Source organism: Aplidium turbinatum, chromosome 11 (genome assembly GCF_918807975.1).
Source record: "Aplidium turbinatum chromosome 11, kaAplTurb1.1, whole genome shotgun sequence".
Classification (NCBI taxonomy): Eukaryota; Metazoa; Chordata; class Ascidiacea; order Aplousobranchia; family Polyclinidae; genus Aplidium; species Aplidium turbinatum.
The window spans coordinates 10,784,670-10,806,174 of record NC_137482.1 but is presented as its reverse complement, the minus strand read 5'-3'; the positions used below and the strand labels follow the sequence as shown (position 1 = coordinate 10,806,174).

Here is a 21,505-nt window from a genome sequence, read left to right as displayed (position 1 = left end):
AAACTTATAAACAACACAAGCAAGCAAACAATTTAGAAATTTCGATGCCAGTCACTCAATTTTTCACTTTTTGTTTTGTCGCGATAGTTTCTTGGCTATAATAATTGCTGTATCACAACACAAATACGTGTTTACAAAACTAAACAAAACTTGATTTACATGAAAACTAAGAAAAAGAGAGGATGACGCTTTTAAATAAAGCCACGATAAGCCATATAAAACTAAACAAAAATTTCAAATATCAAGCTCAATTGGGAAGATTTTAACCCCCTTCCTTCCAGACTTGGACAACTAGATAATTCTAGTTGCGTAATTCGACGAATTAGAGCAAAATGTTAGTAACTCTAATTATAATCTAATTTGGTAAAAACTTGTTTAACGTTAAGTGTTTTACAATATCTATTTTATTTTTGAACGTTTTTAAATTTTAGCTTTGCAACATTGTTTTCTAATAAGTATTATTCTTTACGGCTAATAGGTTCGATATACCAATTATATATCTCTAAGTGAGTTATTTCACCCTGAGTAGATATTCAGTATAATTGATTGTGGGAATCTTGGAAGCATCTATATGAGATACAGTTGGCCTCCTTAACATAAAGTTCAATTGATATATCAATGGGAATGTAGGCCTAACTGCTTTTGTATTGCAAAAGTAGCGTACCATCATTTTAACTTTTCAAATATTAAAGGGAGTTTTCACGCAACACAAAGAAAAACATTCATAGTCAACCTTTGGTTTAACGCTGCGAACTTTCTGGATGCAGAGATTTGTTGAAATTGTAATGCCTGCTCGGACGAAGCATCAAAATGCGAAAGAAACTCACAAGATTTCTATTAAGCCAATTCATTCAAGCAAACCTGCAGCGGATTATGGAATAGATAAAAAAGTTCGTAGTTTGGACACAATGCTTGCTCAATTGTGCATATTGGACAACAGTCTCGAAAAAAGGAAGACACCTTCCGGACGAGCGAAGAAGCAAAAGCGCGGGAAAATTGATGCAATAGATGTGAACGACGAACGGCGTGTTGGAAAGATTCAAAGTAAGCGCTTTAAAATTCTTCAAGAGCAAAAACTTTCAACCTGTATCCTAAAAAAGAAATTAGTGAGCAAAACTGCTCTTGAATCTTGGATGCATTTGCTTCAGTTAAACAAAGCGAAATATATTTACGGGGTTTATGCAGTGATTGTCAAGGTAATAGAGGCATCGGGTATTTTTTTTACATATTTCTTTGATTTACTTTGCAGTTAAGTTCTACATACTTTCAATGATTTATGAATCAAGCAACATTTTATCTAACGCTTTTCACGATAGCTTGTAAATTACTCAAACATGTAATGCACAAATAATAATAATCTTTTTTAGTGAAACGTTTCAATAAACCTTTTTTTGTACCGGGCACCTGCAGTAGTTCATTTGCCTATCTTTCCAGTTTCCACGTACTTGATGGTAGCAATGCGGATTAACTGGTTTAACTTTAACCAAAGCCAACATCTTTGCTTTGCGGCCTAAAATTATGCTTCTGTCGGAGGTCGTCACACGTCTTGCATACGTTATTTTACCGTCAAATAAGTAGAGGTATTGACATGTCAATAAAACTGCGAGCAAATAGCAGCCTGTTTTTCATAAAATCTCCATAATGATCATGAACTATTTTGTTATGGCGAATTGTAACAATTAATGAGCAAGCAATCCACTGTAGTGCCAGCGGTCATTAACCTTTGCATATGACATGAATCACTTTGGCACTAAGAAAAGCTGTGGCGGGCCCCACTGAGAAAATTTTAGATAAGGCGACTCTTATGCTAGAAAAGAACACATTGCATACCCAGTATCCAGCGCCACATGTTGTAAATATTTATCTTTGAATACCGTAGCAACAAAAATAATCGAACAACGTTACTGCCAGGTCAAGCATCTGAACACTTTTTACTTGTTTAACAATAACTTTTCTCACTCGCTCAATTACATTCATTTGACCTAATCAGTTGCACAGAAGTTGCGTGTTTTTAGCAGTGTAGAGGGTGTGAATTTTTGTGCTTCTCAAAATATGAAAAAACTATGCGATATTTCTAAAGGAAACACATTGCTCACCCAACTAGTCAACGATAAAATTAATGCATCTCAGTGTTAATAGACGCATGAAGTGTAATGCGCCCTGTATGTACTACGGCTTAGGTGGCCATGGCTACGGTTATAGGTGAATTATTCGTAAACAGTTGTTCGTAAAGCAATTGTTCGTAAACAGTTGTTCGTAAAATTAATTCTTTGTAAAACAATTCTTCGTAAATCATTTCTTCGTATACATCAATTGTTCGTATAGTATAGTGAATTGTTCGTAAACAGGTGATAGGTCAATTGTTTGTGAACAATTTCTCAGTTGTTATTCAGGGGCGCCGGAAGCGGGGGGCATCATGGAGGGACAGGGGGGCAATGGTGCCCTTTTAAAGTCATGTAAGCTACTGCACATTTTGCAATATAACAATTTCTGCTATTCGCTTTTAGCTTAATTATAAATTAGGCTAACAAAAAAATTTTGACACAAATAAAGGTGAGAGTCATTTTAAAGTATTTCAAGGCCCTTGATTCCGAAAATGCACTTAGTTTTTTCGAGTTGGCTCTAGTTTTCGAGATATTTGGCAATGAAAATATTTTTTAAATCGTTAATCAAAAGCTTTCAATCAAAAGCTCAATATAATATTCACAGTACAAATTCTGCAACACGGTAGGTTACATCATTATAACATAGCATGATGTCCTTCTTTGTATACCGGACACTTGTATCATTACTCGATAGTGAGCTGATAGATGAGCATTATCGCTATATCTTATCTTAAAAGTTTTAAAAAAATTGGCCTTTCAGTAACAAAAGTGCCCTTTTTCATAGTCCTGCCCCCCTTCAGTCAAGAATTGTTTCGGCGCCCCTGCTGTTACTCGTGCAAGACATTTCCTTTGAAAAAATTTCCAATAAGTAGTTTCTTGCGCTTGTGCGTTAAGTGCACTATAATCTTTGTAATAAAGCTGGCCACCATACAAAAGTTTTGGCTTTCCTTTATCACTGCCATTCTGAATCAGGGACTCTACACTCTGTCTGCTCGTCTACACTCTACAGCACGTCACATCTAGTGTATCTCTAGCATAAACACGCTACCCTAATTAATTGTTCGTAAAGAATTGTAACTGTTTTACGAACAATTAGTATTACGGTCAATTGCATGCACGAAGAAATGCTTTACGAAGAATTGTGTTACGAAGAATTAATTTTACGAACAATTGTTTGCGAACAATTGTTTTAGGAACAACTGTTTACGAAAAAAACGTCGGACACCATGTGCTACCTACTATACTGTAGCCTACATGGTGAGGCGGGGACTCATAGACAAATATTTCAAATATCCCAATGTGATACTACATACGAAACCAGGAAAAAGGAGTTATTAAAACCCTTCCGTGGCCATAAAGAATATTTAAAACTTAACTTTAATTAAAAATCCTCCTCTTCGCTTTAACTTTTATAGAAATCCAGTCTGTACTTGGATGAATTTAGTCAAATGCAAAAAGTGTGAGTCTAAGCGAAAATACAGAAGATTGGGCTACAAAATACGCAAAAATCGATCAAAACAAGGTACAATTGCCAATTTCTTCTGGGGGGCAACCCTTTCAAACCCTCCTGTTAACCATTTTAACTTTTTAAATCCCCATATTTGGATTCTTCATTACACTTAAAATTTTTGTGCCGTTAAAATTCTGATGTCCTCCCCAGATTTTCTCCAGGAACTATGGAACAAACGCTTGTCTGAAACACAAAAAAACTTTATTATCGTATTTCATAAAGCACATTAGTCGTGGCACGCACACTAAAGTTTACATAACATTCACAAAATAAAAACAAGCAGCTCTAGGTTCACAGAAAAGTTTAAGCTGATTTTATTGAAATGCAACCCTTTTAAGTTTTAAATAAAGAAGAAAAGTCATAACCTAAAAAAAGGAAGATAATCTTTAAGTTAGAAAAATCAATAAAAAATAAAAAGTATTTTTATGCCTTCATGCCATGCTTCATGCTCTTTAACTTTCCAATAAAATATTTTAGTTATAATTGTTAATTGATAATAATAACAATCCTGGAACTACCAATTGGTGACCCCTGCTCTGAAGAGTTAATTTCAAAAGTCGTGATAGAATTGCAAATGATTTTTGCGCTTGGTATAGTAGCCTACCTACTGACGTGCTGCTGTACAAAATGAAGAATTTCACTTTACTAAACATCTACACTCTACAGCTTGCTTGGTTATCTTGAACTCGCCACTAAGCTAAATCTGACGCATTTTGACAGTTTCGTGATAACGAAAATGGTGGAAATGCAATATGCGCTTTCTTAATATTACCAAAATGATCGAAAGAATGTCGTTTTTGGTGCTATATTTTTATGTAATTGAAGTCAAAGGTATGAGTTCGATTTCACAAACTTTAGAATTTTTTACCACATTTAGCATAAACAGGATTCAACCCATCGTTTAAACCGGTTTGAAACTCTCAAATCAAAATTTGTCACGCAGTTTGGACGTGAAAGTTTTATTTCTAGATTAAGCAGAAACTTTGAGGTTTTAAGTTTTTAAATCAGTAAAACTTTTTTTTGTTAGGCTACTAAGAACTTTCACTGTTCACGTCGGCTTAAAGTTTTAACGTAGACAAAAAGTTCGGTTTTCCTTTAATCCTCTAATCAAGGATAATTTTTTGTTTCATGGAATATTGTTATTTTTCAACATACGTCACTTGTGACGATGTATGCATATTCCAGGAAACATATTTGACTCTGGATTGAAAGTTATAATTCGAAACACTGGTGAAAAAAAACAACCATTGTGCTGCCAGATCAGTCTAATAGACTTCTCTTTTCACGGCCAAAATAAAGGCTGTTTGGAAAAAAATTATCTTTGTATTCTCAGCGCAGAGTTGCAAATATCAAACAAATTATTTGGTGGGCGACAAAAATAACGCAGTCGTGTTTGTATTTTAGGTGGAGAAAAAACGGAAAGTTCAAATGTCGAAAATAACTCTCAAAAATACCTCGCGGCATTTGAGCGTCACGCCAAGAGCAAAAGGAAAAAAAGTGAATGTCGCCGGACGGTGACTACTTTGAACAAGCAAATTCAATCCGTAACCCCAGGGCTTGTTGCTGTGGCATCTATAAAAGAAAGAACAAACATGGACGGTTACGTGGACCCATCTATCAGTGACGAGTACGAAATGCGAGATATGAAAAAAAGTAAAAACACTTCTCTTTTTGTCCCTTGTAAATTAACAGAGCAAAGTTCAGACGCTGATGGCAGAGTGGCAAATAAAGTGAAGCAACCTACTGTTTCCATTAGGAAGCATAAACAAGAGCGTCAGTTCAGAAAAAAGGTTTCTAACTTTGATAACGAAAGCAATGAATTTGTTTGCAGAAAAAAAGTAAGCAGTATAAGCTTTGAAAGTTCAAACAATTCTGAAACGGATATGACAAAAAAAGGAAGTAATAACACAGTAAATCACCCGGTTTATCGAAACAGTCTCTCAGAAAAGAATGATGGCGACAAAACAATGAAAGAAGACAGGGTGAAACTTAATATATCAAATAAGCTCTACAATTACGGTGAAAGTCAAAGAGATTATGTAGCCGAAAATGCGCCTGTATCAAATGCTAACTCTACAAGCAACGGCAGCACGAAACACGAGTGTAATGACATTTCAGATTTACTACATGACGAGGTCTCAAACGAACTGAGATCGAATATGGATTCGCCCGGTAGTCAGTCGAAAAGTTCTGGAACAGCGGATGCTTCTCGAACTGCTGATGAAACTGAAAGTTTAAATTCCAGCGTTATGTTTGGGTCATCAGCAAATCCGCGAACTGTAAATAATGACACAACAGATGGGAACAATAAGACGATATTAAAAGATGCTTCGCAACCCCTTTGTCGAGTTATCAACGTGAAGCCTATTTTAGAAAAGAAAAGTAAAAAGCGTCGGGAAAAGCGTGAGGATTCCGTTGAGGAATCTCATGGTATGAAAAAGCAATCTTCTTCAAAAGATACTAATTTCAGCAAAAGCCATAAGCGCAAAGATGCAAAACTCAAAGATAAGAAGAAAAACAAACACAAAGTCGAAGAATGTCAAGACAATGGAAATAAATTTTGGTTTGGTGAAGTAGCTGCATCAACTGCTGATAGATCAACCCGACGAAATTCAAGAAACGGAGAAACAGAAAAACTAGAAAGAAATTCTGATGGGTTTTACTTTCCATCTTCCAACATACAAAAGATAAATGGTCATTCTCATAAGCGGGACAAAGAGAAGATAAAAAGTAAAAAAGCATCATCTGCAGAAAATCATCAGCGACACCGTTCAAAAAATGCTGCCCAGCTTGAAAAAAGAAGTCATGTGTTAAAATCTGGAAGAACACAAGCGACTGAAGATATCGAGTCCGCAAAAAAACCAGATTCAAAACAACACAGGCCAAGAAATTTTCAGGAAATCAACGAAAAACAGTATTTAAGGATCACAGAAAAAAATATTGATTCCATAGCGAAAAGTTCACCAAAGTCCAAAATCTGTGATGAAGATGTTGCCATTAAAATAGAAAGAGGACTTAAAAAGGAAAAAAAAAAAAGTCAACGTGACAAAACTTACGAGCTACCCAAAGGCTCAAGGATAAGTCACACTTTAGATTGGCACACTGCTGTGCCTGACGTTTCTGACACTATTCGCCCAGATCTTCGAGAGTCTGCAAAGTTAAAACATCAACAAGATAAAAAATACAGACAAAGACAGAATTATGATGGAAGATCTCAATATGCACTTCGTACTTCAGTATCAACAGACTCGGCGTCCAGTTATTACACCGACACCTCTTCAGAATCTAGTGCTTCTTATGATTCTGAATCGTCGACTGATCGAATAGAACGCGTAAGTAATCGTAAACCGAATAGATATAATGGGAGTACTAAAGAACGCTCATCCTCTTGCGACAGCTCGGGCTGGGCAGAGTTAAAAATCCCCAATGACATTCCTGCGAGAAGTCTTGCCAGACCAAGATATCAACGCTCAGCTTCCAGCACATCAAGTTTCCAGCGCCATGAGATCGAAGTCGACGAAACGAAATCAAAACAAAGACAAAAAACCACTACTAATGCAAGCAATGCAAAGCGGTGCGACCACCCTCTGTTTCCATCGTCACTCAAAGCCGAGAACGAAGGAAATTTACCGCCTTCTTCTCCCGGTGACAAATCAATTGAACCTAAATTTGGAAAACGACGAACTCGACCCCCTAACGGAAGTATTGTAGCGGAAGGAGAAGGGGGGCACACGATGTGGCAACACCAATTGCTCGTTTTAGTATCGCAAAAACCTGAAGCTCCTACAGGTCGAAAAACTGTGCAGCAAAAAACTAATCAAATTAAACCGTTGACAAATGTTTTGAAAAAACCAGCCTCGACGAATTTATTTAACGCTGGAACTGATAAGCGTTCCCTGACAATAAGAAATTTGTATTCTTTACACAACGTCTTATCTGATACTCAAAACGGAACGGTAAGTTGGTACATGAAATTTATAAATTGTTTTCATGCAAAAACTATAAATGTCATGCTGATGTATTAGTTTGGTTTTGAATCTTTATCCTCGGGCTGACAAAGCCTTGATGGACTTAACAGAAACCTTGATACTGATGTATTCTTTGCAAGTAAAGTTGTTTAAGTTTGTATCAGTTTAAAAGATAAGATATATTTTTAAAAATTTTGATACTTACGGTAAGCGGAAAAAAACATTTAGGTTTAGATAGACTACATTATTATCATTATGCCAAGTTCATTTAAGAACATCTCATGTTGAGATAATTGTGTTTAAAACCATTTGACAGTATTAATTGCAGTGAATACGGACCTTAGGGTATGAATGTTACATCTTTGTGGCAAATTGCAATGACACCTGAAATAAAATTTTAGATAATTTAGCTATCGATCAAAGGGTGACAATTTTATTTAAATATGAATGACTTTAGTTCAAAATAAATTAAATTGAGAGAAGTATATATCAAGAGGGAAATTGGGTTGCCATCGAAACTTTTAATGCTTCAAAATCCAACGTAATTAATTTCTTACCGAATAAGCAATTACATAACTGCAGTTCCTTTAGTTGTTGCAGTTTTAAACTGTTAATCTTATTTGCGAGTATATTTTGCATTTACATCTATCATGTAGGCCCATGATCTATTTTCTCGCTCAACAAGTTTGCCATGTCTGATTTATGTTATCCAACTGGTACTGTCCCGTTTCAAAAGCAATATACTGCATAATGTATATTATCCAAGGTCTAGCATAACTCAAGATTTTTTCAATCGAATTTTAAACAATTTTGTTTGTTTTTAATCCAAACCTTTACGAACCGCAAGAGTTTTGCCTGTCAATATTTTGATGACAAACATCACAGCGAATGTATCGTGTGCATGCTTTTTTCCTTTCAAAGGTCATATCAGGGTATCGACGAAGTGATCGCATGCGGGTTGCAATAAAAAGAATATCAAAGCCTGGTACAACAAGATGGGGATGGCTTGGAAGAAAAGTTGTTCCTCTTGAACTGTCCTTGCTGTGCCAAGTAAACGAGGTTGGTTTTGTGTGTTGCTAACGTGGTTAACGTTTTTTTTATTAGGCCTGGTGAAGTTTTCTGTTAAGGGTACTCTAACTTGTTTTAACCACCTACCTTTTCGTTGAATATGTATGTGTGGCAAACTCCTAAAAAAAAATTAGCGTAAAGAGCGTGCGGTTGAATGAACGGTAGGCTACACAAAAAGTGTCTTTCAATGTCAATACAGGCAAAGCATTAATAATATGTCAGCAATTAGACGAAATTTTACTTTGTAGTTTTTGAACGATTTATCGTTGTATTTTTGTAATTTAATGTTCTCCGTCACGAATGTTAACTTAAGATTGTTAAATAACCTACATCAGTATGTTTCTCAAATATAGGCCTACTAGTCCTATCACCCTGACAAAGTCGCCTTACTACTAAACTTTATCGTTTATTTATGGATGATTTCCAAGATTGTTTGCCTGGGCACCAGAACGATATTTGACTGGGGGGCAGAATTGTGAAAAAAGGGCACTTTTGTTGCTGAAAGGCTTTTTTTTAAGTTTTAAGATATACCGATAATGCTCATCTATCAGCTCACTATCGAGTAATGGTATAATAAGTGTCCGGTATATAAAGAACAATGGCACGAAAGGGCATCATGCTATGTTATAATGATGTAACCTACTACGATACAGACTTTTGTGTCATAAATATTATTTTGAGGCAATAATGAAAGATTACAATTAGGCTAAAAGCAAATAGCAGAAATTGTTACATTGCAAAATGTGCAGTAGCTTACATGACATTAAAAGGGCACCATTGCCCCTCTGCCCCCCATCCACAGACAAATTTAGGGCAGGGGGCATCCGCTCCCCTGCCCCCTGCTTCCGGCGCCACTGCTTGTTTGACACAACTGGTATGAGTTTGATTTTTCGGTGGGCTTACATTTGCACATTGACCAGCACACATCATCAGCTCGATTGACCGCACGTGCAAAACAGGTTTACACATTGCACTGTTGAGCAGAAAATGACGATGTTTGACATCAGCAAGAGATGTATAAATGCATCATTTGTATACTATACTTTCTGTTTTCTACCGACACACATGAATTACCTTGGTAATAAAAACAAGACGCCGGTTTGTGCTTCTAACGCAACAAAAAATAATGTAGGTTTGATCTTTAAGCTATTTATATCAATCACGACTATCTAATCTTTCACATTATTTTTCGTGATCTTTCCTTTTTAAGATAAGAATGCTGGGGCTCTATTAGAAGCGAAAGATTCCCCGCCTACAGCTTTATCATTTACTTCCAATAAGTTCTTATTTTGCATTTCATAAAATGTGAATATTAATATTAGAATGCGATACAATGTTCGAAATTTGCCGAAACAATTTGTTCAAGAAAACGAATAGTTTGTAATTTAGAAAATCTTGTTAAGATAAAAATGAAACGTTTCCAACTTCCAACTATAGCCTAAGCTGTAATAAATTGTTTCAAATGTTCAAGAAGCTAGATTGGCATAAGACGAGCGAAAATCAGTTGATTTTCTAAACTTAATAAAAGTTCTTCTGATGATTTGTCATTAGAGTTGATTTTTAAAATTACTTTGAAGAAATCGGAGAAATCATTGGAGAAGTTGTTTTTACAACTTTTCTGCGTACTAGGTAACATCATAGATTGGTTTTGTAGGTCTACATTATATAAAATGTTTGTGTATTTATTACATTATAAAATGTAATATAAAATGTTTGTGTATTTATTGACTTTAAGCCCAATCAGGGCTTCGGACACCATCACATGACAATTGTTAAAGCGTCTGCTGGGACTGTAGGCATCAATAAAGCTTTGCAACATTTATGTTAATTCTTCTTAAGCATGGATGTTTGAAATTTTCGCTTGCGTTTTGTAACTTCATTGATTGAATAGAATCAATACAGGATACAGCGCTGTGGTTTATATTGTAGGCTTCAATGCTTCATACGTAGGCTTCAATTGCATACATCAATGAAAGTATATCAGATGCAGCGCAACATTGCAGAGAAAGCAGTTTTGATTGTTTTTGATGGCTTTTAAAAATGTTTGTCGTCTACACCAGAGCTCTTCAACCTCTTGTCATCGTAGAACCCCAGGTTTACTTTCGCGTTTGAAACGGAACCAATGACAACGAGAATTTGGATCAAAACAACAACGTTCTCACCAATAGCATAAAAATGTGACGTAGAAACTATCAATGTTTTTTTTAAAGTTATTGGCTGCACTCAACTTCTTGTTTGAATAACAAGGTTACTTTGAGTGTGAATGAGGCACGGCGATTTAAAAATTGAGAATGACGCATCAATATGCTGAAGCAAGAAATTAATTCCCCCTAAAAAACAAGGCCCCTCGAGGAATCATCACGGAACCCTTTAAACTCACGGTACCCCACCACATATTCCGCGGAGCCCATGTTAAAAAAAATTGATCTACATTCTACATTTTTCAACTTTGCATTATTATTATTATTAATTTGGGGCACGCGTGGCCAAATGACTGCAAGCTGATTCATCAATATCAAAATTTAAAAAAATTAAGGCATTAGATATTTTCTTCCCGTTAACATTAATTTTCGTACTTCGTCAAGCAGTGATTATTAAATTATTCATAATGAGAGCAACCTTTCCCTTAATTTCAATATATTGCAATGAGCAAATAGTTATAGTTGAGCTTGATGGTACTGACAAGGTTGAGCAAGGTTTAACTTCTCATTAAAAGTTAATATTGCCTCAGTTTTTCGCTTCAAACCTTTCACCGACATTTTGTATATAAGCTGATTTCAAAATGGACAAGAAGGCCATGGCAACATCTGTTACAGCGATTTTAAAAGAAGAGAATGCGATAAAAAAAAGGTTTAACAGTGTTAATATTTTGCATAAGTGAGAAAAAAGAAACAGGAAGAATTATTATCAACACTTTTTACAACAAATTTAATATTCGCTACACGGAATCAAGAAAATGCAATATCTTCTGACAGGTGTCAAACGCTATTTGAATAAGTTTAATTGAAGATGATCTAGCTGCTACTTTATCGAAATCGATTTTTAGGTGTTTATGATTGAACTGACTCGTGTGAAACTAATTAGTTTGTATCGCTACAAGGAGTGTTTTTTCAAGTTGTTTATTCGACCGAATCTAATGTCCTGTCCTGACCTACAGTAGTGTTTATTAACTTAGTTTTATTTAGTTTGCAGTAGCTCATTTTAACTTACATCTTCGTGCAGACACCAAGCAATGGAGTGATCAGCATCGTTGAATGGCACGAGACGAGCGAGGCATTCCTTTTGGTTATGGTCCGACCACATCCAGCGATCGATCTCTACGATTACGTCAACAAACACAAACGCTTGAAAGAAGCTGTCGCAAAGTAAAGATTTGGTTTCAACATTTTGTATTCTTTACTTTTGAAATGTATGTTGAAAGTTGTCGAAATCAAAGTTGAAAGTAATCACAAAATATTTTTGAAAATCGAATGACGTCACGGCAATATGCGCATAGGCAGTGACGTCGAGAGAATCATTTGGGCCCGGTATCGATGAGATTTTCGGGCCCCATATCAAGACATTTCTAAGAAAAATGCACTACAAATATATCCAAATTATACGCGATGTTTTTTTTTTCAATTTCCCGGCCCTTTGGAAAAGATAACGGGCCCCTAAAGCTTTCCCAGGCCGTGTTTAAAAGTATCCCCTGTACTCCCTGTCAAAGCTACTACTGCGCATAGACTATCTACGCATTTTCTTCTACCGAATGAGTTTTGCATACATGTGATGTTAGTTATGAAACATAAATACACATACAACAATTATATAGCAACGTGGAAACATAGAAAGTTTGTCATAAAAAAGCGGAGAACACAAAAACCTTGGATTTAACATTTTGGTTGAAGTCACCGACAATGTTATTTGAGGTCTTCACTTGTTGCTTTTATTTCTTCAACTAAAGATCATATTAGTAGTTTTTCTTACCGGCTCTATGTTGTATCGACGTGTATCGCTCAATATTGTATGGTTTGATAAGTTTTAGATTAGACGATTGATAATATGAACTATGATCTTAAAATTCACTTTAATTGGTTATCATGTTCTTTTTCTGCTATGTACTATCTTAAAAGAAAATGTAAGAAAGCAGTATCGCATGCTTTAAGGTGAAGATCAATTTTCGGCTTTGACATTTTATGAAGTACCGTGGATACAAAATAGAGCTTTAGTGAAGAATTAATTGTTCAGACTCAGTAACGTAGACAAGGAAATCTAAGGGGTGCTTTTGTACTCAAGCCCGAGATGATTTAAGGGGCTTTTAACTTTTCAAAGGGCCCTGGAACTTGAAGAAATCACCGTATATTTCAAAGAACATTGTGCGTTTTTCGTAGAAGGGTCTTGATTTGGGGTTTGAGGATCTCGTTGGTACCGGCCCAAATTATCTTAACTGCCCTCAGTGCCCTGATTAGATTTATATTACCTGACAAGAGAAAAAGATGTTTTACTTGATTAATTACGCCAGTAGTATTAGAAGAAGAATTTGTCTCCAATTCAGAAAAAATGTAGATCGTTTGGGACAAAAATTTGAAATTGAGAAGATTTCAGATTCCAGTAGGCTAAGTGGTAACAGAAAGCGAGCCCAACTGGCCTCTTGGAAGGTGAAGTTTGTTTTGTAAAAATTGGAGGAAAGCATCTTCCAAGTGAAGACCTTTTTAGAGATCTCTTTTAGTTTGACGTAAAGGCACTCGAAACAAATTTGCGATGATAAGCTTCCGGCGAAATAAAGTTGCGATTGAGGAATTTGCGAAGCGGCTGTGGGAATATTCGATTGATAGCATCTGGCAACACTCACCTCACGCTGCCATAGATACAAAATGTCAAATTTGTCACATATTTATAGTAAAATATTGTCAAATTTAAAAAAAAATTGTAGCTCACTGTAAAAAGTATACTAACAGTTTCTGTGACATCAAGCAGTTACGACACAATCCTGAGTATTCTAAGTTGAAAATAGGTTTCATGTGCATTGTTTTTGCATTTTACAACCGGTAGCTATGTTTGCAAAGGCTAGTATTAATATTTTACAAAATTCAAGAAAAGTTAGCTTGCTGAAAACTTGCTGGACAACATTGTCGACGAGAGTTGATCAGTTTTATGAAGCTTGCTATCGGTCCAATCTCACATCACTTTGCCAAAACGCAGCGCTAAATCATGTTTTTTGCTCGGTAATTTTAAATTCTTGTTTCAAACCGGTTTATATGATTTTCCTCACTATAGGGCTATTTGAAACATTTTTTTGAAGGAAACGAAAAGAAACTTTGCTTTAGGAAAGGCAGTTTGAAACGAAATAAAATTTAATTTTAAACATTGGAAAGCCTGAATAAACAGAGTTATTGTAATAAATCTGCCTCGATCCTGAGCTATTTTGAATAATTGGTGAGTTTATAAACCATGTCAATAAAAGCGAAAACGATATACAAAAAATACAAATAATTTAGGGCATTGTGCAATATATTTGTATACCTAATATGTTTTGTGTTGTTTGTTTTGACCTTTTAATCGCGCGTTGTAGCTATAAGACTACGTTACAATGGATTAATAGAAAATGCTTTGTTTCATAAACTTCCATGCGACATGTAAGATTTTTAATCGATTGAGATTTACACTAATCACCTTGCTTACTAAAATGTTTATAAAACTGATTATTATTTTTCAATGTAAACATTTTGTCCCAGAGTAAGTTCAATGCATAGTAGCCTACACGGTAAGCCGTTTTAACCCTGAACTTATTCTGCCGATACTACTGTATTTAAGATGACTAGCGCAAGAATATTCAAGGTGACCAACTGACCATACAGAAATTTTGAAACAATACCAAAACAACGAAATTTGCGTGAAGAAGAAACAAACAAGATTTTTTAAACTGTATAAACATCGTTGTTGTAGACGAGTCAAAACCCAGTGGTCAGTTACTGTGGTGATGTTTAGTGTTGTATATTTGTGGCACAATAAAGTTATCTCTCTGAATAGCTCCATTATTTGTTAAATCTTTGAATATAGCAATCTACTCTTTGCACCACGATAAAAACAGCTTCCATAACAAAATGATCGCAAAAACAAAACAAAAATGAATGTGAATTTATTTATCGGACCTGCGCATATGCCATTTTGTTCATTCAACAGCGAAAATACCGCAAAACAATAATTGTGTCAGTGATATATGATTGTTTTTAGATACATCATCCAACAACTGGTGAAAGCTCTGCAGCACTGCATCAACTGTGGTGTATTGCATCGCGACGTGAAGTTGGAAAATATCTTACTTAACCCGGAAACGATGGAAATCACTCTCATCGACTTCGGATGTGGCGATTATGTTCGGAGTGGCCCCTACACAGGTAATAATAATAATAATGTTATGGTTTTATTTATTGTCGCTCTACAACAGCTAAGGTCTTTTAGCGACAGGGCTCATTTTTAATTTGTATCAGGTTTACGATGTTATCACATTATTACCCGACTCATTCTCACTGCGCTATGCAGGATAGAACACAATCGGTACCGTTTTTAAAGTCTTCGGTTTGACCCGACCTGGAATCTCCCTACACAGGTTAGGCCTTTACAAAGTAACTTGTAAGCTTGATTTGTATTCTCAAGGGGCATTGAAACATCAAAAGTTCCAAACGACTAATAGAAATTTTAATAGATGGAACTGTCTTTTAGCGACAGGGCTCATTTTTAATTTGTATCAGGTTTACGATGTTATCACATTATTACCCGACTCATTCTCACTGCGCTATGCAGGATAGAACACAATCGGTACCGTTTTTAAAGTCTTCGGTTTGACCCGACCTGGAATCTCCCTACACAGGTTAGGCCTTTACAAAGTAACTTGTAAGCTTGATTTGTATTTTCAAGGGGCATTGAAACATCAAAAGTTCCAAACGACTAATAGAAATTTTAATAGATGGAATCAAACATCAAAAGACAAATACTTTGTATTGTGTTTACAAATCACCCATAGGCTACCAGCTAAGCCAGCAAGCTTGTTTTTTGGCGCTTGATGTCAGCCAACAGAGCAAAAATGCAAGCTCGCTTTAGCAACATGCAAGCTACACCACAGTGACAATTTTAAAAGCTGAAGTTTTGTAGGTCTAAAGGCCTCACAAAGCTTGACAAGTATCAGAGATAGAAGATTGCATATTATGTAAAAGTTGTAGCTACATCCCACGTTCATTTATTTTATGATAAAACAACAAAACAATAATGTTATGAAACTACATTTTCAGAATTCGCCGGAACGCCAGAGTATTACGCCCCAGAGTGGTTTAGTCGCAAGCAATACAACGGTGAGCCAATGACAGCGTGGAGTGTGGGAGTTCTACTTTATTCTTTACTTTGTGGTTCATTGCCTTTTCGATCAGCGAAAGAAATCCGAGAAAAGTAAGTAGCAAAGTTTGCAAGGTTGCCCATAGGAAATGTGTTTTGTTTGGAAATTTGTAGTTTATAAAAGTGTGATCGGTGGTGGATCCAGAGAGAGGAGTGCGATCTAAAGCACAGAGAAGTAACTTTATTCACGGTGCAGTTGCAAGGTCGGATTAATATGTAGAGTAGACCCAAAAATTACTGTATTTTGTTGAAGTTGCTCCTACGTCTTGGGGCTACTTGTTGGATCTGCCGCAGAGTGCAATAAAGAAAATGTTTGAAATCATGGCACTTTTTACTGAATAAAATAAAAACATGTTCGTCAAATATTTATAACAAAATCAGTAACCACTTGACTATTCTAGCTCCTGGTTTCAGCAGACTTAAATTTGATTCCTCGTTGATGATGATGGCGTATGAGCGATCTTTCCAGGCTAGATTGGAGGGCAGGAGATTCCTCGTTGAGTCATGCGAAAGACTTTGAACTTTTCCTCTTTTTTTTAACAAATTGATCAAGATAAATCGGACTAATACGCCAGTAAAAATCCAACATCGTCGAAACGTCCACGAATATATCGCTTTGAAAGCATAATGCAATTAACAACTGTCGTAGAAAGGCAATAAATAAACCGCAACAGCTAGGATTATCGTTTTACGGCAGCAGAGTTAACCATTGCTGCATGGCCGCTCACACCAATGAAACCACGCTAAACAAACAATGTCTGTGGTGTCACTGCAGTTGAGGAAAGTTGTAAATCTTCAATGCGTTGTCCACTTTATTACGTTTGACAACTCAATCTATTCGAATTTTGCCTCAGGCTTTTCTTCTAAACATTTAACCTTTTTGTTGTGCGTTGTCAATGCCTTAAAGCCACGCCACAAGTAGCCAAAAAGAATCGTTTTTGTAAAATGTGCTAGGGACTACTCCAATACTCCATCCAGTAAAGCTGGGTGTGCAGCTGAACTGGTTTCAATAGAATCGTTTTGACTTTACAATCAGCGTGTAAGTTGATGTAACAAAGGTGTTAACGATGGCACGAGGTACAGGGGATACTTTTAAACCCGAGCCCGACATCTTTTGGCGGACCCGAGGTGTGACAATAATGCTTTTTAGTTAATTGTTAAAGTGTCTCATTGGTTGTATGTTAGATGGTTTCCTTCCCATTTGGAAGAGGAAGAGCTTTTTACAGATTCCGGATGTTTACTTGGTTGCCCTACCTGAGCTGTTCTCTCACCGTCCCTGAACATAAATATGTTGGTATGAAAAGTAAATTTTTACGGTATCACGCTCTGGACCAGAGAAGTAGCCACAAGGAGGCTTCAAGGAGCAATCGCCCTCCCAGCTTTATCTTGCCCTCCCAAAATGGGTTTTGAATATTATTAATGACATAGTATTACATGTTGAATGACGTTTTCTTTGTGTTTGGCTGCATTCAGTAGTTAGTAGTTATATTTTTGAATAACTCTTTATTTCAAATATTAAAATATTTGTTCCTCCCCCAAACAGTTGCTTTTGCTCTCCTAAACTTTTTTTCTAGCTGCGTCACTGCTCTGGACTTTAATTAAACAAAAAACTAAAGGAAACCGTTGTTTAAGCCAATAACAATGATCAAAACACCAAACCACACTCAGCGATTTTCTAAATCTTCATCGATACATCAAATGGACGTTTATGGAGCATTAAAACAGCTATTGCACTTTGTTTTAGCCACGAGTTTAGCTTTGAGTTGTCACATGCAAACCACAACATTTTATCAAACCGGTTTATCGACAAACTACCGACAAGTACAGCTGAGTTTATAAAAGGCAAGTTTGGCAGTAAAACATTGGAAAGTTCTAAAATTTTATATTACAGTATGTTATGGTGTATTGCATCGCGCCAGAGTTTCCCGGTCAATTTTGAAAACTTGACTACTGTTGTTTATACTTGTAAAAAATGCACCTAGACTGTTACTACAATTTTCTGACGTGTCGCTTGCAGTGAAACCATGCAACGCACTCAAACGCAGCAATAATAAATCTTGCAAGTATATAGAATTGCTAAGTGGACTGAGATTTTGTTTTTGTGTGATTATGCTGCTATAACTAAATCGCAGTGCTGTTGATAAATATTGTTATGGAGCAATTATTTCCTATACGACCATTTTAAAGTCTGACGCCTCAATTAAAACAAACTTTTGCTATCATGTCTTCCAGTGTCAATCACTAGGCTACAATGCTACATTCATCTGGAGGCTACTCACCTACCAGTAAGACACAACAGATAATTATGTTATCGACTTCTTGGGCAGCAAACGAGTGACCAATATTTTGAGCAAATTAAGTTAGATTTGTGTCTTGAGAAAGATTCCAGTAAATCATGCAAAAACTGTAGTTTAATCTAGCAATCTTTTCAAATCAACATCTCTTCTTTAAAATCCATTTTAAATAAAACGTTGTTTGGCATTTTGTTTTTATTTTGCCTGCTCGAAAGCACAGACTAACATGTTATCCGTTCCCATACTAATGATCTAAAATTATATATCTTTGCGAGATTTGAATCTCGATTTTGTTTCTTTAGCCCAAAGGCAAAATGTTTAGCTCTGTTACAATAAAATCACTTAATAAATGCAACCGCTTCTTTAATGATAAAGTAGATCTACTCCGGGGTCAGGCAAACGCTTCAATTGGCCTGGGGCTAAGTGGTTGACAGACCGTACAGTATAGTTCATTGCAGTCCAATTTGCAACTTCATGAAAAAAAATTGCATAACAAAATTTTCAACTGCTCTTGAGTTTCTTCAAACTTTAGAGTTAAATTTTAGAATTTCTGAAAATCTTTTCTAAACCAGTTAATAGAGTTTGATTTTTTATAGCCTGTACAATTACAGGGGTGGGCAGTTTTAGATGGATTTTTTTGTCATGTAGCCTATATTTAATTCGACATTTCGCGATAGTTCTACAACCAGATCTATTGAATATTTTTTAAACTTGCTTATACTATCTAAAAACTATAGTTTGTGCAAAGTTTCATTGAATTTTGTCATTCAATTGTGGGGACTTTACTCTTCAAAGAGAGTCTCCCTTTTTCTGGGATGCCGATGTATGTAGCTCTCACAACAAACAACATATGGTGTGAGTTTGCAATCAAAGTCTCTAAGGCTAGGCAAATGCCGGATGAGGAAATGTGTGGATCAATTTCTAATCAATATTAATGGAAAAATACAATTACTATATTTATAATTATGATTTTTTGAAGACTAAAAACTTTGTCGTACTAGACTTGTTTCTGTATTTGAATTATGTAACAAATCTTGTGTTGCTGTTTTGTTTTATATGTTTGCAGTATTACAAAAGAAACTCTTTACCCAAACTATGTTATAGGCTAACTATTATTAATATTTCTATTAAAATGATAATTATTATTGCAATTGTTAGTTATAACCTAAATTCACTGCTAACCATAAATAACACTGGCCATCACAATTTTTGGTGCTACAAAGATAAGAAGGGTTTTGGGGGTTTTCAGGGTAGGAAATCCGAAAATGAAGTCCTTTTTCCTATCAAATCTGTTGTTTTTTCACTGCAACCATCACACTTTACTGTAATATATGATGGCTGCAAAAAACATATTTGATACAAAAAATGGACCTCTTTTTCAAACTCAGCTACTTAAATTTACTCTAAAAACAATCTTTTTATTCATGCATCAGAGAGCTGGTTTCAAATTGTTGACCAGCGTAATGTAATAAGAAAGTAAATCCAAATTCACTCAATGATGTTTTAAATGTTTTTGTGACAAAAAATATACTCTTTTAGCAAGAGTCTCAAACTCAATTACTCTGAGGGTCAAATGAACACTTGTAAATTAACCCGACGGCCGCAGTACAGAATGAAAAGTCAATAAACAAAATAACACAGTTAAACTCAATACAAAAGATAGTAAGAACATATAAAGAACGTTAGATCGCAAGAAAAAGTAGGAAGAACAAAGTTATGGAAAAACACGGTACCAACGCAAAAAAAACGCAAACGAAACGAAGGGGCTGGGAGTAAAAATCCAGCAATCAATTTTCGAACGCACAGAAAAAACTAAACTCTTGAAGAACTGACTTTAGCAAATACCAAGGTTACTGTTGTGATAAAGACACAATAAGTAAATATGCAATGTGATTGTGATGTAACAATACGAGTTTCTCGCAAGCAATAAAATGGCGCGACGTAGTGCTAAAAAGTCGTGTGAAGTTTGATGGGTATTTTCAAATTTTTTGAGTAATTTTATAGTGAATTTTATCTTGCAAAATTAAAAAAAAAAGTATTTAGCACACTGTAAATGTTAATTATTTCAAGGTTTAAAATGCTTTGCGGGCCGCACCAAAAGTGCTCGCGGGCCGCGTATTTCAGACTCTTGCTCTACACTACAGCCTACTCGAGCTTAATGCTATATTTCCAACATTATTATTAAATACAAACTTAAACCAATGTTTAAGACAAAAATTAACCAGAAAAAATCCATATTTTCTCAACAAGTTCTTATGAAATAGGCATTTGTGAAAGCTGGTATAATTGACATTTACGGGTTTCAGTATCTTTACCATGGTTTGTTTGTCTCCAGGGAAGCAAACAAATTTCCTGCGGATGTCAGCAAAGGTGCAAAAAATGTGGTCTCATCGTTACTGCAGAAAAATCCAAAGGAAAGGCTCGCCCTGAATTCTATTTTGTCTCATCCATGGCTAAGCAAGTCGGATTTCAGACCTGGAAAAAATGCATCTTCATAAGCTTTATGTTAGTTTTAAATTTATTTAAATCTTTATGCTTTTTGACATTGCATTTGACATCAGCGAAGCACTTCGTTGTATTATGATACTGTGCTAAAATAATTTTTGTTTTTTCTATGTTTTTTTTTTCAAGGTAAACAGTAATTTGTTTTCTATCTCATTAATGATGACGAAGCTGGAACGTTCGCAATGGTTGATACGCTTCAGGCTAAAAGATCCCAACCGATTGTTGTGTTGAATCATTCTTGTTGTCTAGTGCCCAGCGTGTACACGTGTTATCGGTTGCTTTGAACATTCTGATCACATTTTGCACAATCTGGTTTGCGTCAAACGGCCGTTTTTTTACCTATTGTGTAACAAAGTGATGATAAACAGACATAACTCAGCAACAACACTACATTTAACATTATAAAAACAAAACAAAAAAAATAGAAAAAAGCAATAAGCGAACGTTTCGGCTAGTCATACAGCCCTTTTCAAGCCTATAAGAGAAATATGTTAAAAGAAATACTAAAGAATCATACCACAGTATCACAGCCAAAAATAAGGTCAATTTTAAACATTTGAGAAACTGCTTAACTTGCTCACACAAAATGATAACTGAAACATTACGCAGCACAACTGGTCAATTATTCGAAAGGTAAAATTTTTCATAATGTTTAGATTTGACCTTATTTTTGGCTGTGATACTATA

General features: G+C 35.6%; 1 protein-coding gene across 1 annotated transcript; it reads left to right on the top strand.

Annotated features, from left to right (window-relative positions):
* The first annotated feature begins 785 nt into the window (after nucleotides 1-785).
* LOC145780194 (uncharacterized) lies at nucleotides 786-20,940 on the top strand. The gene is made up of 7 exons (XM_082591900.1): nucleotides 786-1,044; nucleotides 5,020-7,571; nucleotides 8,505-8,642; nucleotides 11,874-12,016; nucleotides 14,865-15,028; nucleotides 15,920-16,073; nucleotides 20,649-20,940. Exons 1-7 carry the CDS (start codon nucleotides 786-788, stop codon nucleotides 20,809-20,811), a joined length of 3,573 nt encoding a protein of 1,190 aa, XP_082448026.1. The 3' UTR covers nucleotides 20,812-20,940.
* Nucleotides 20,941-21,505: the final 565 nt, after the last annotated feature.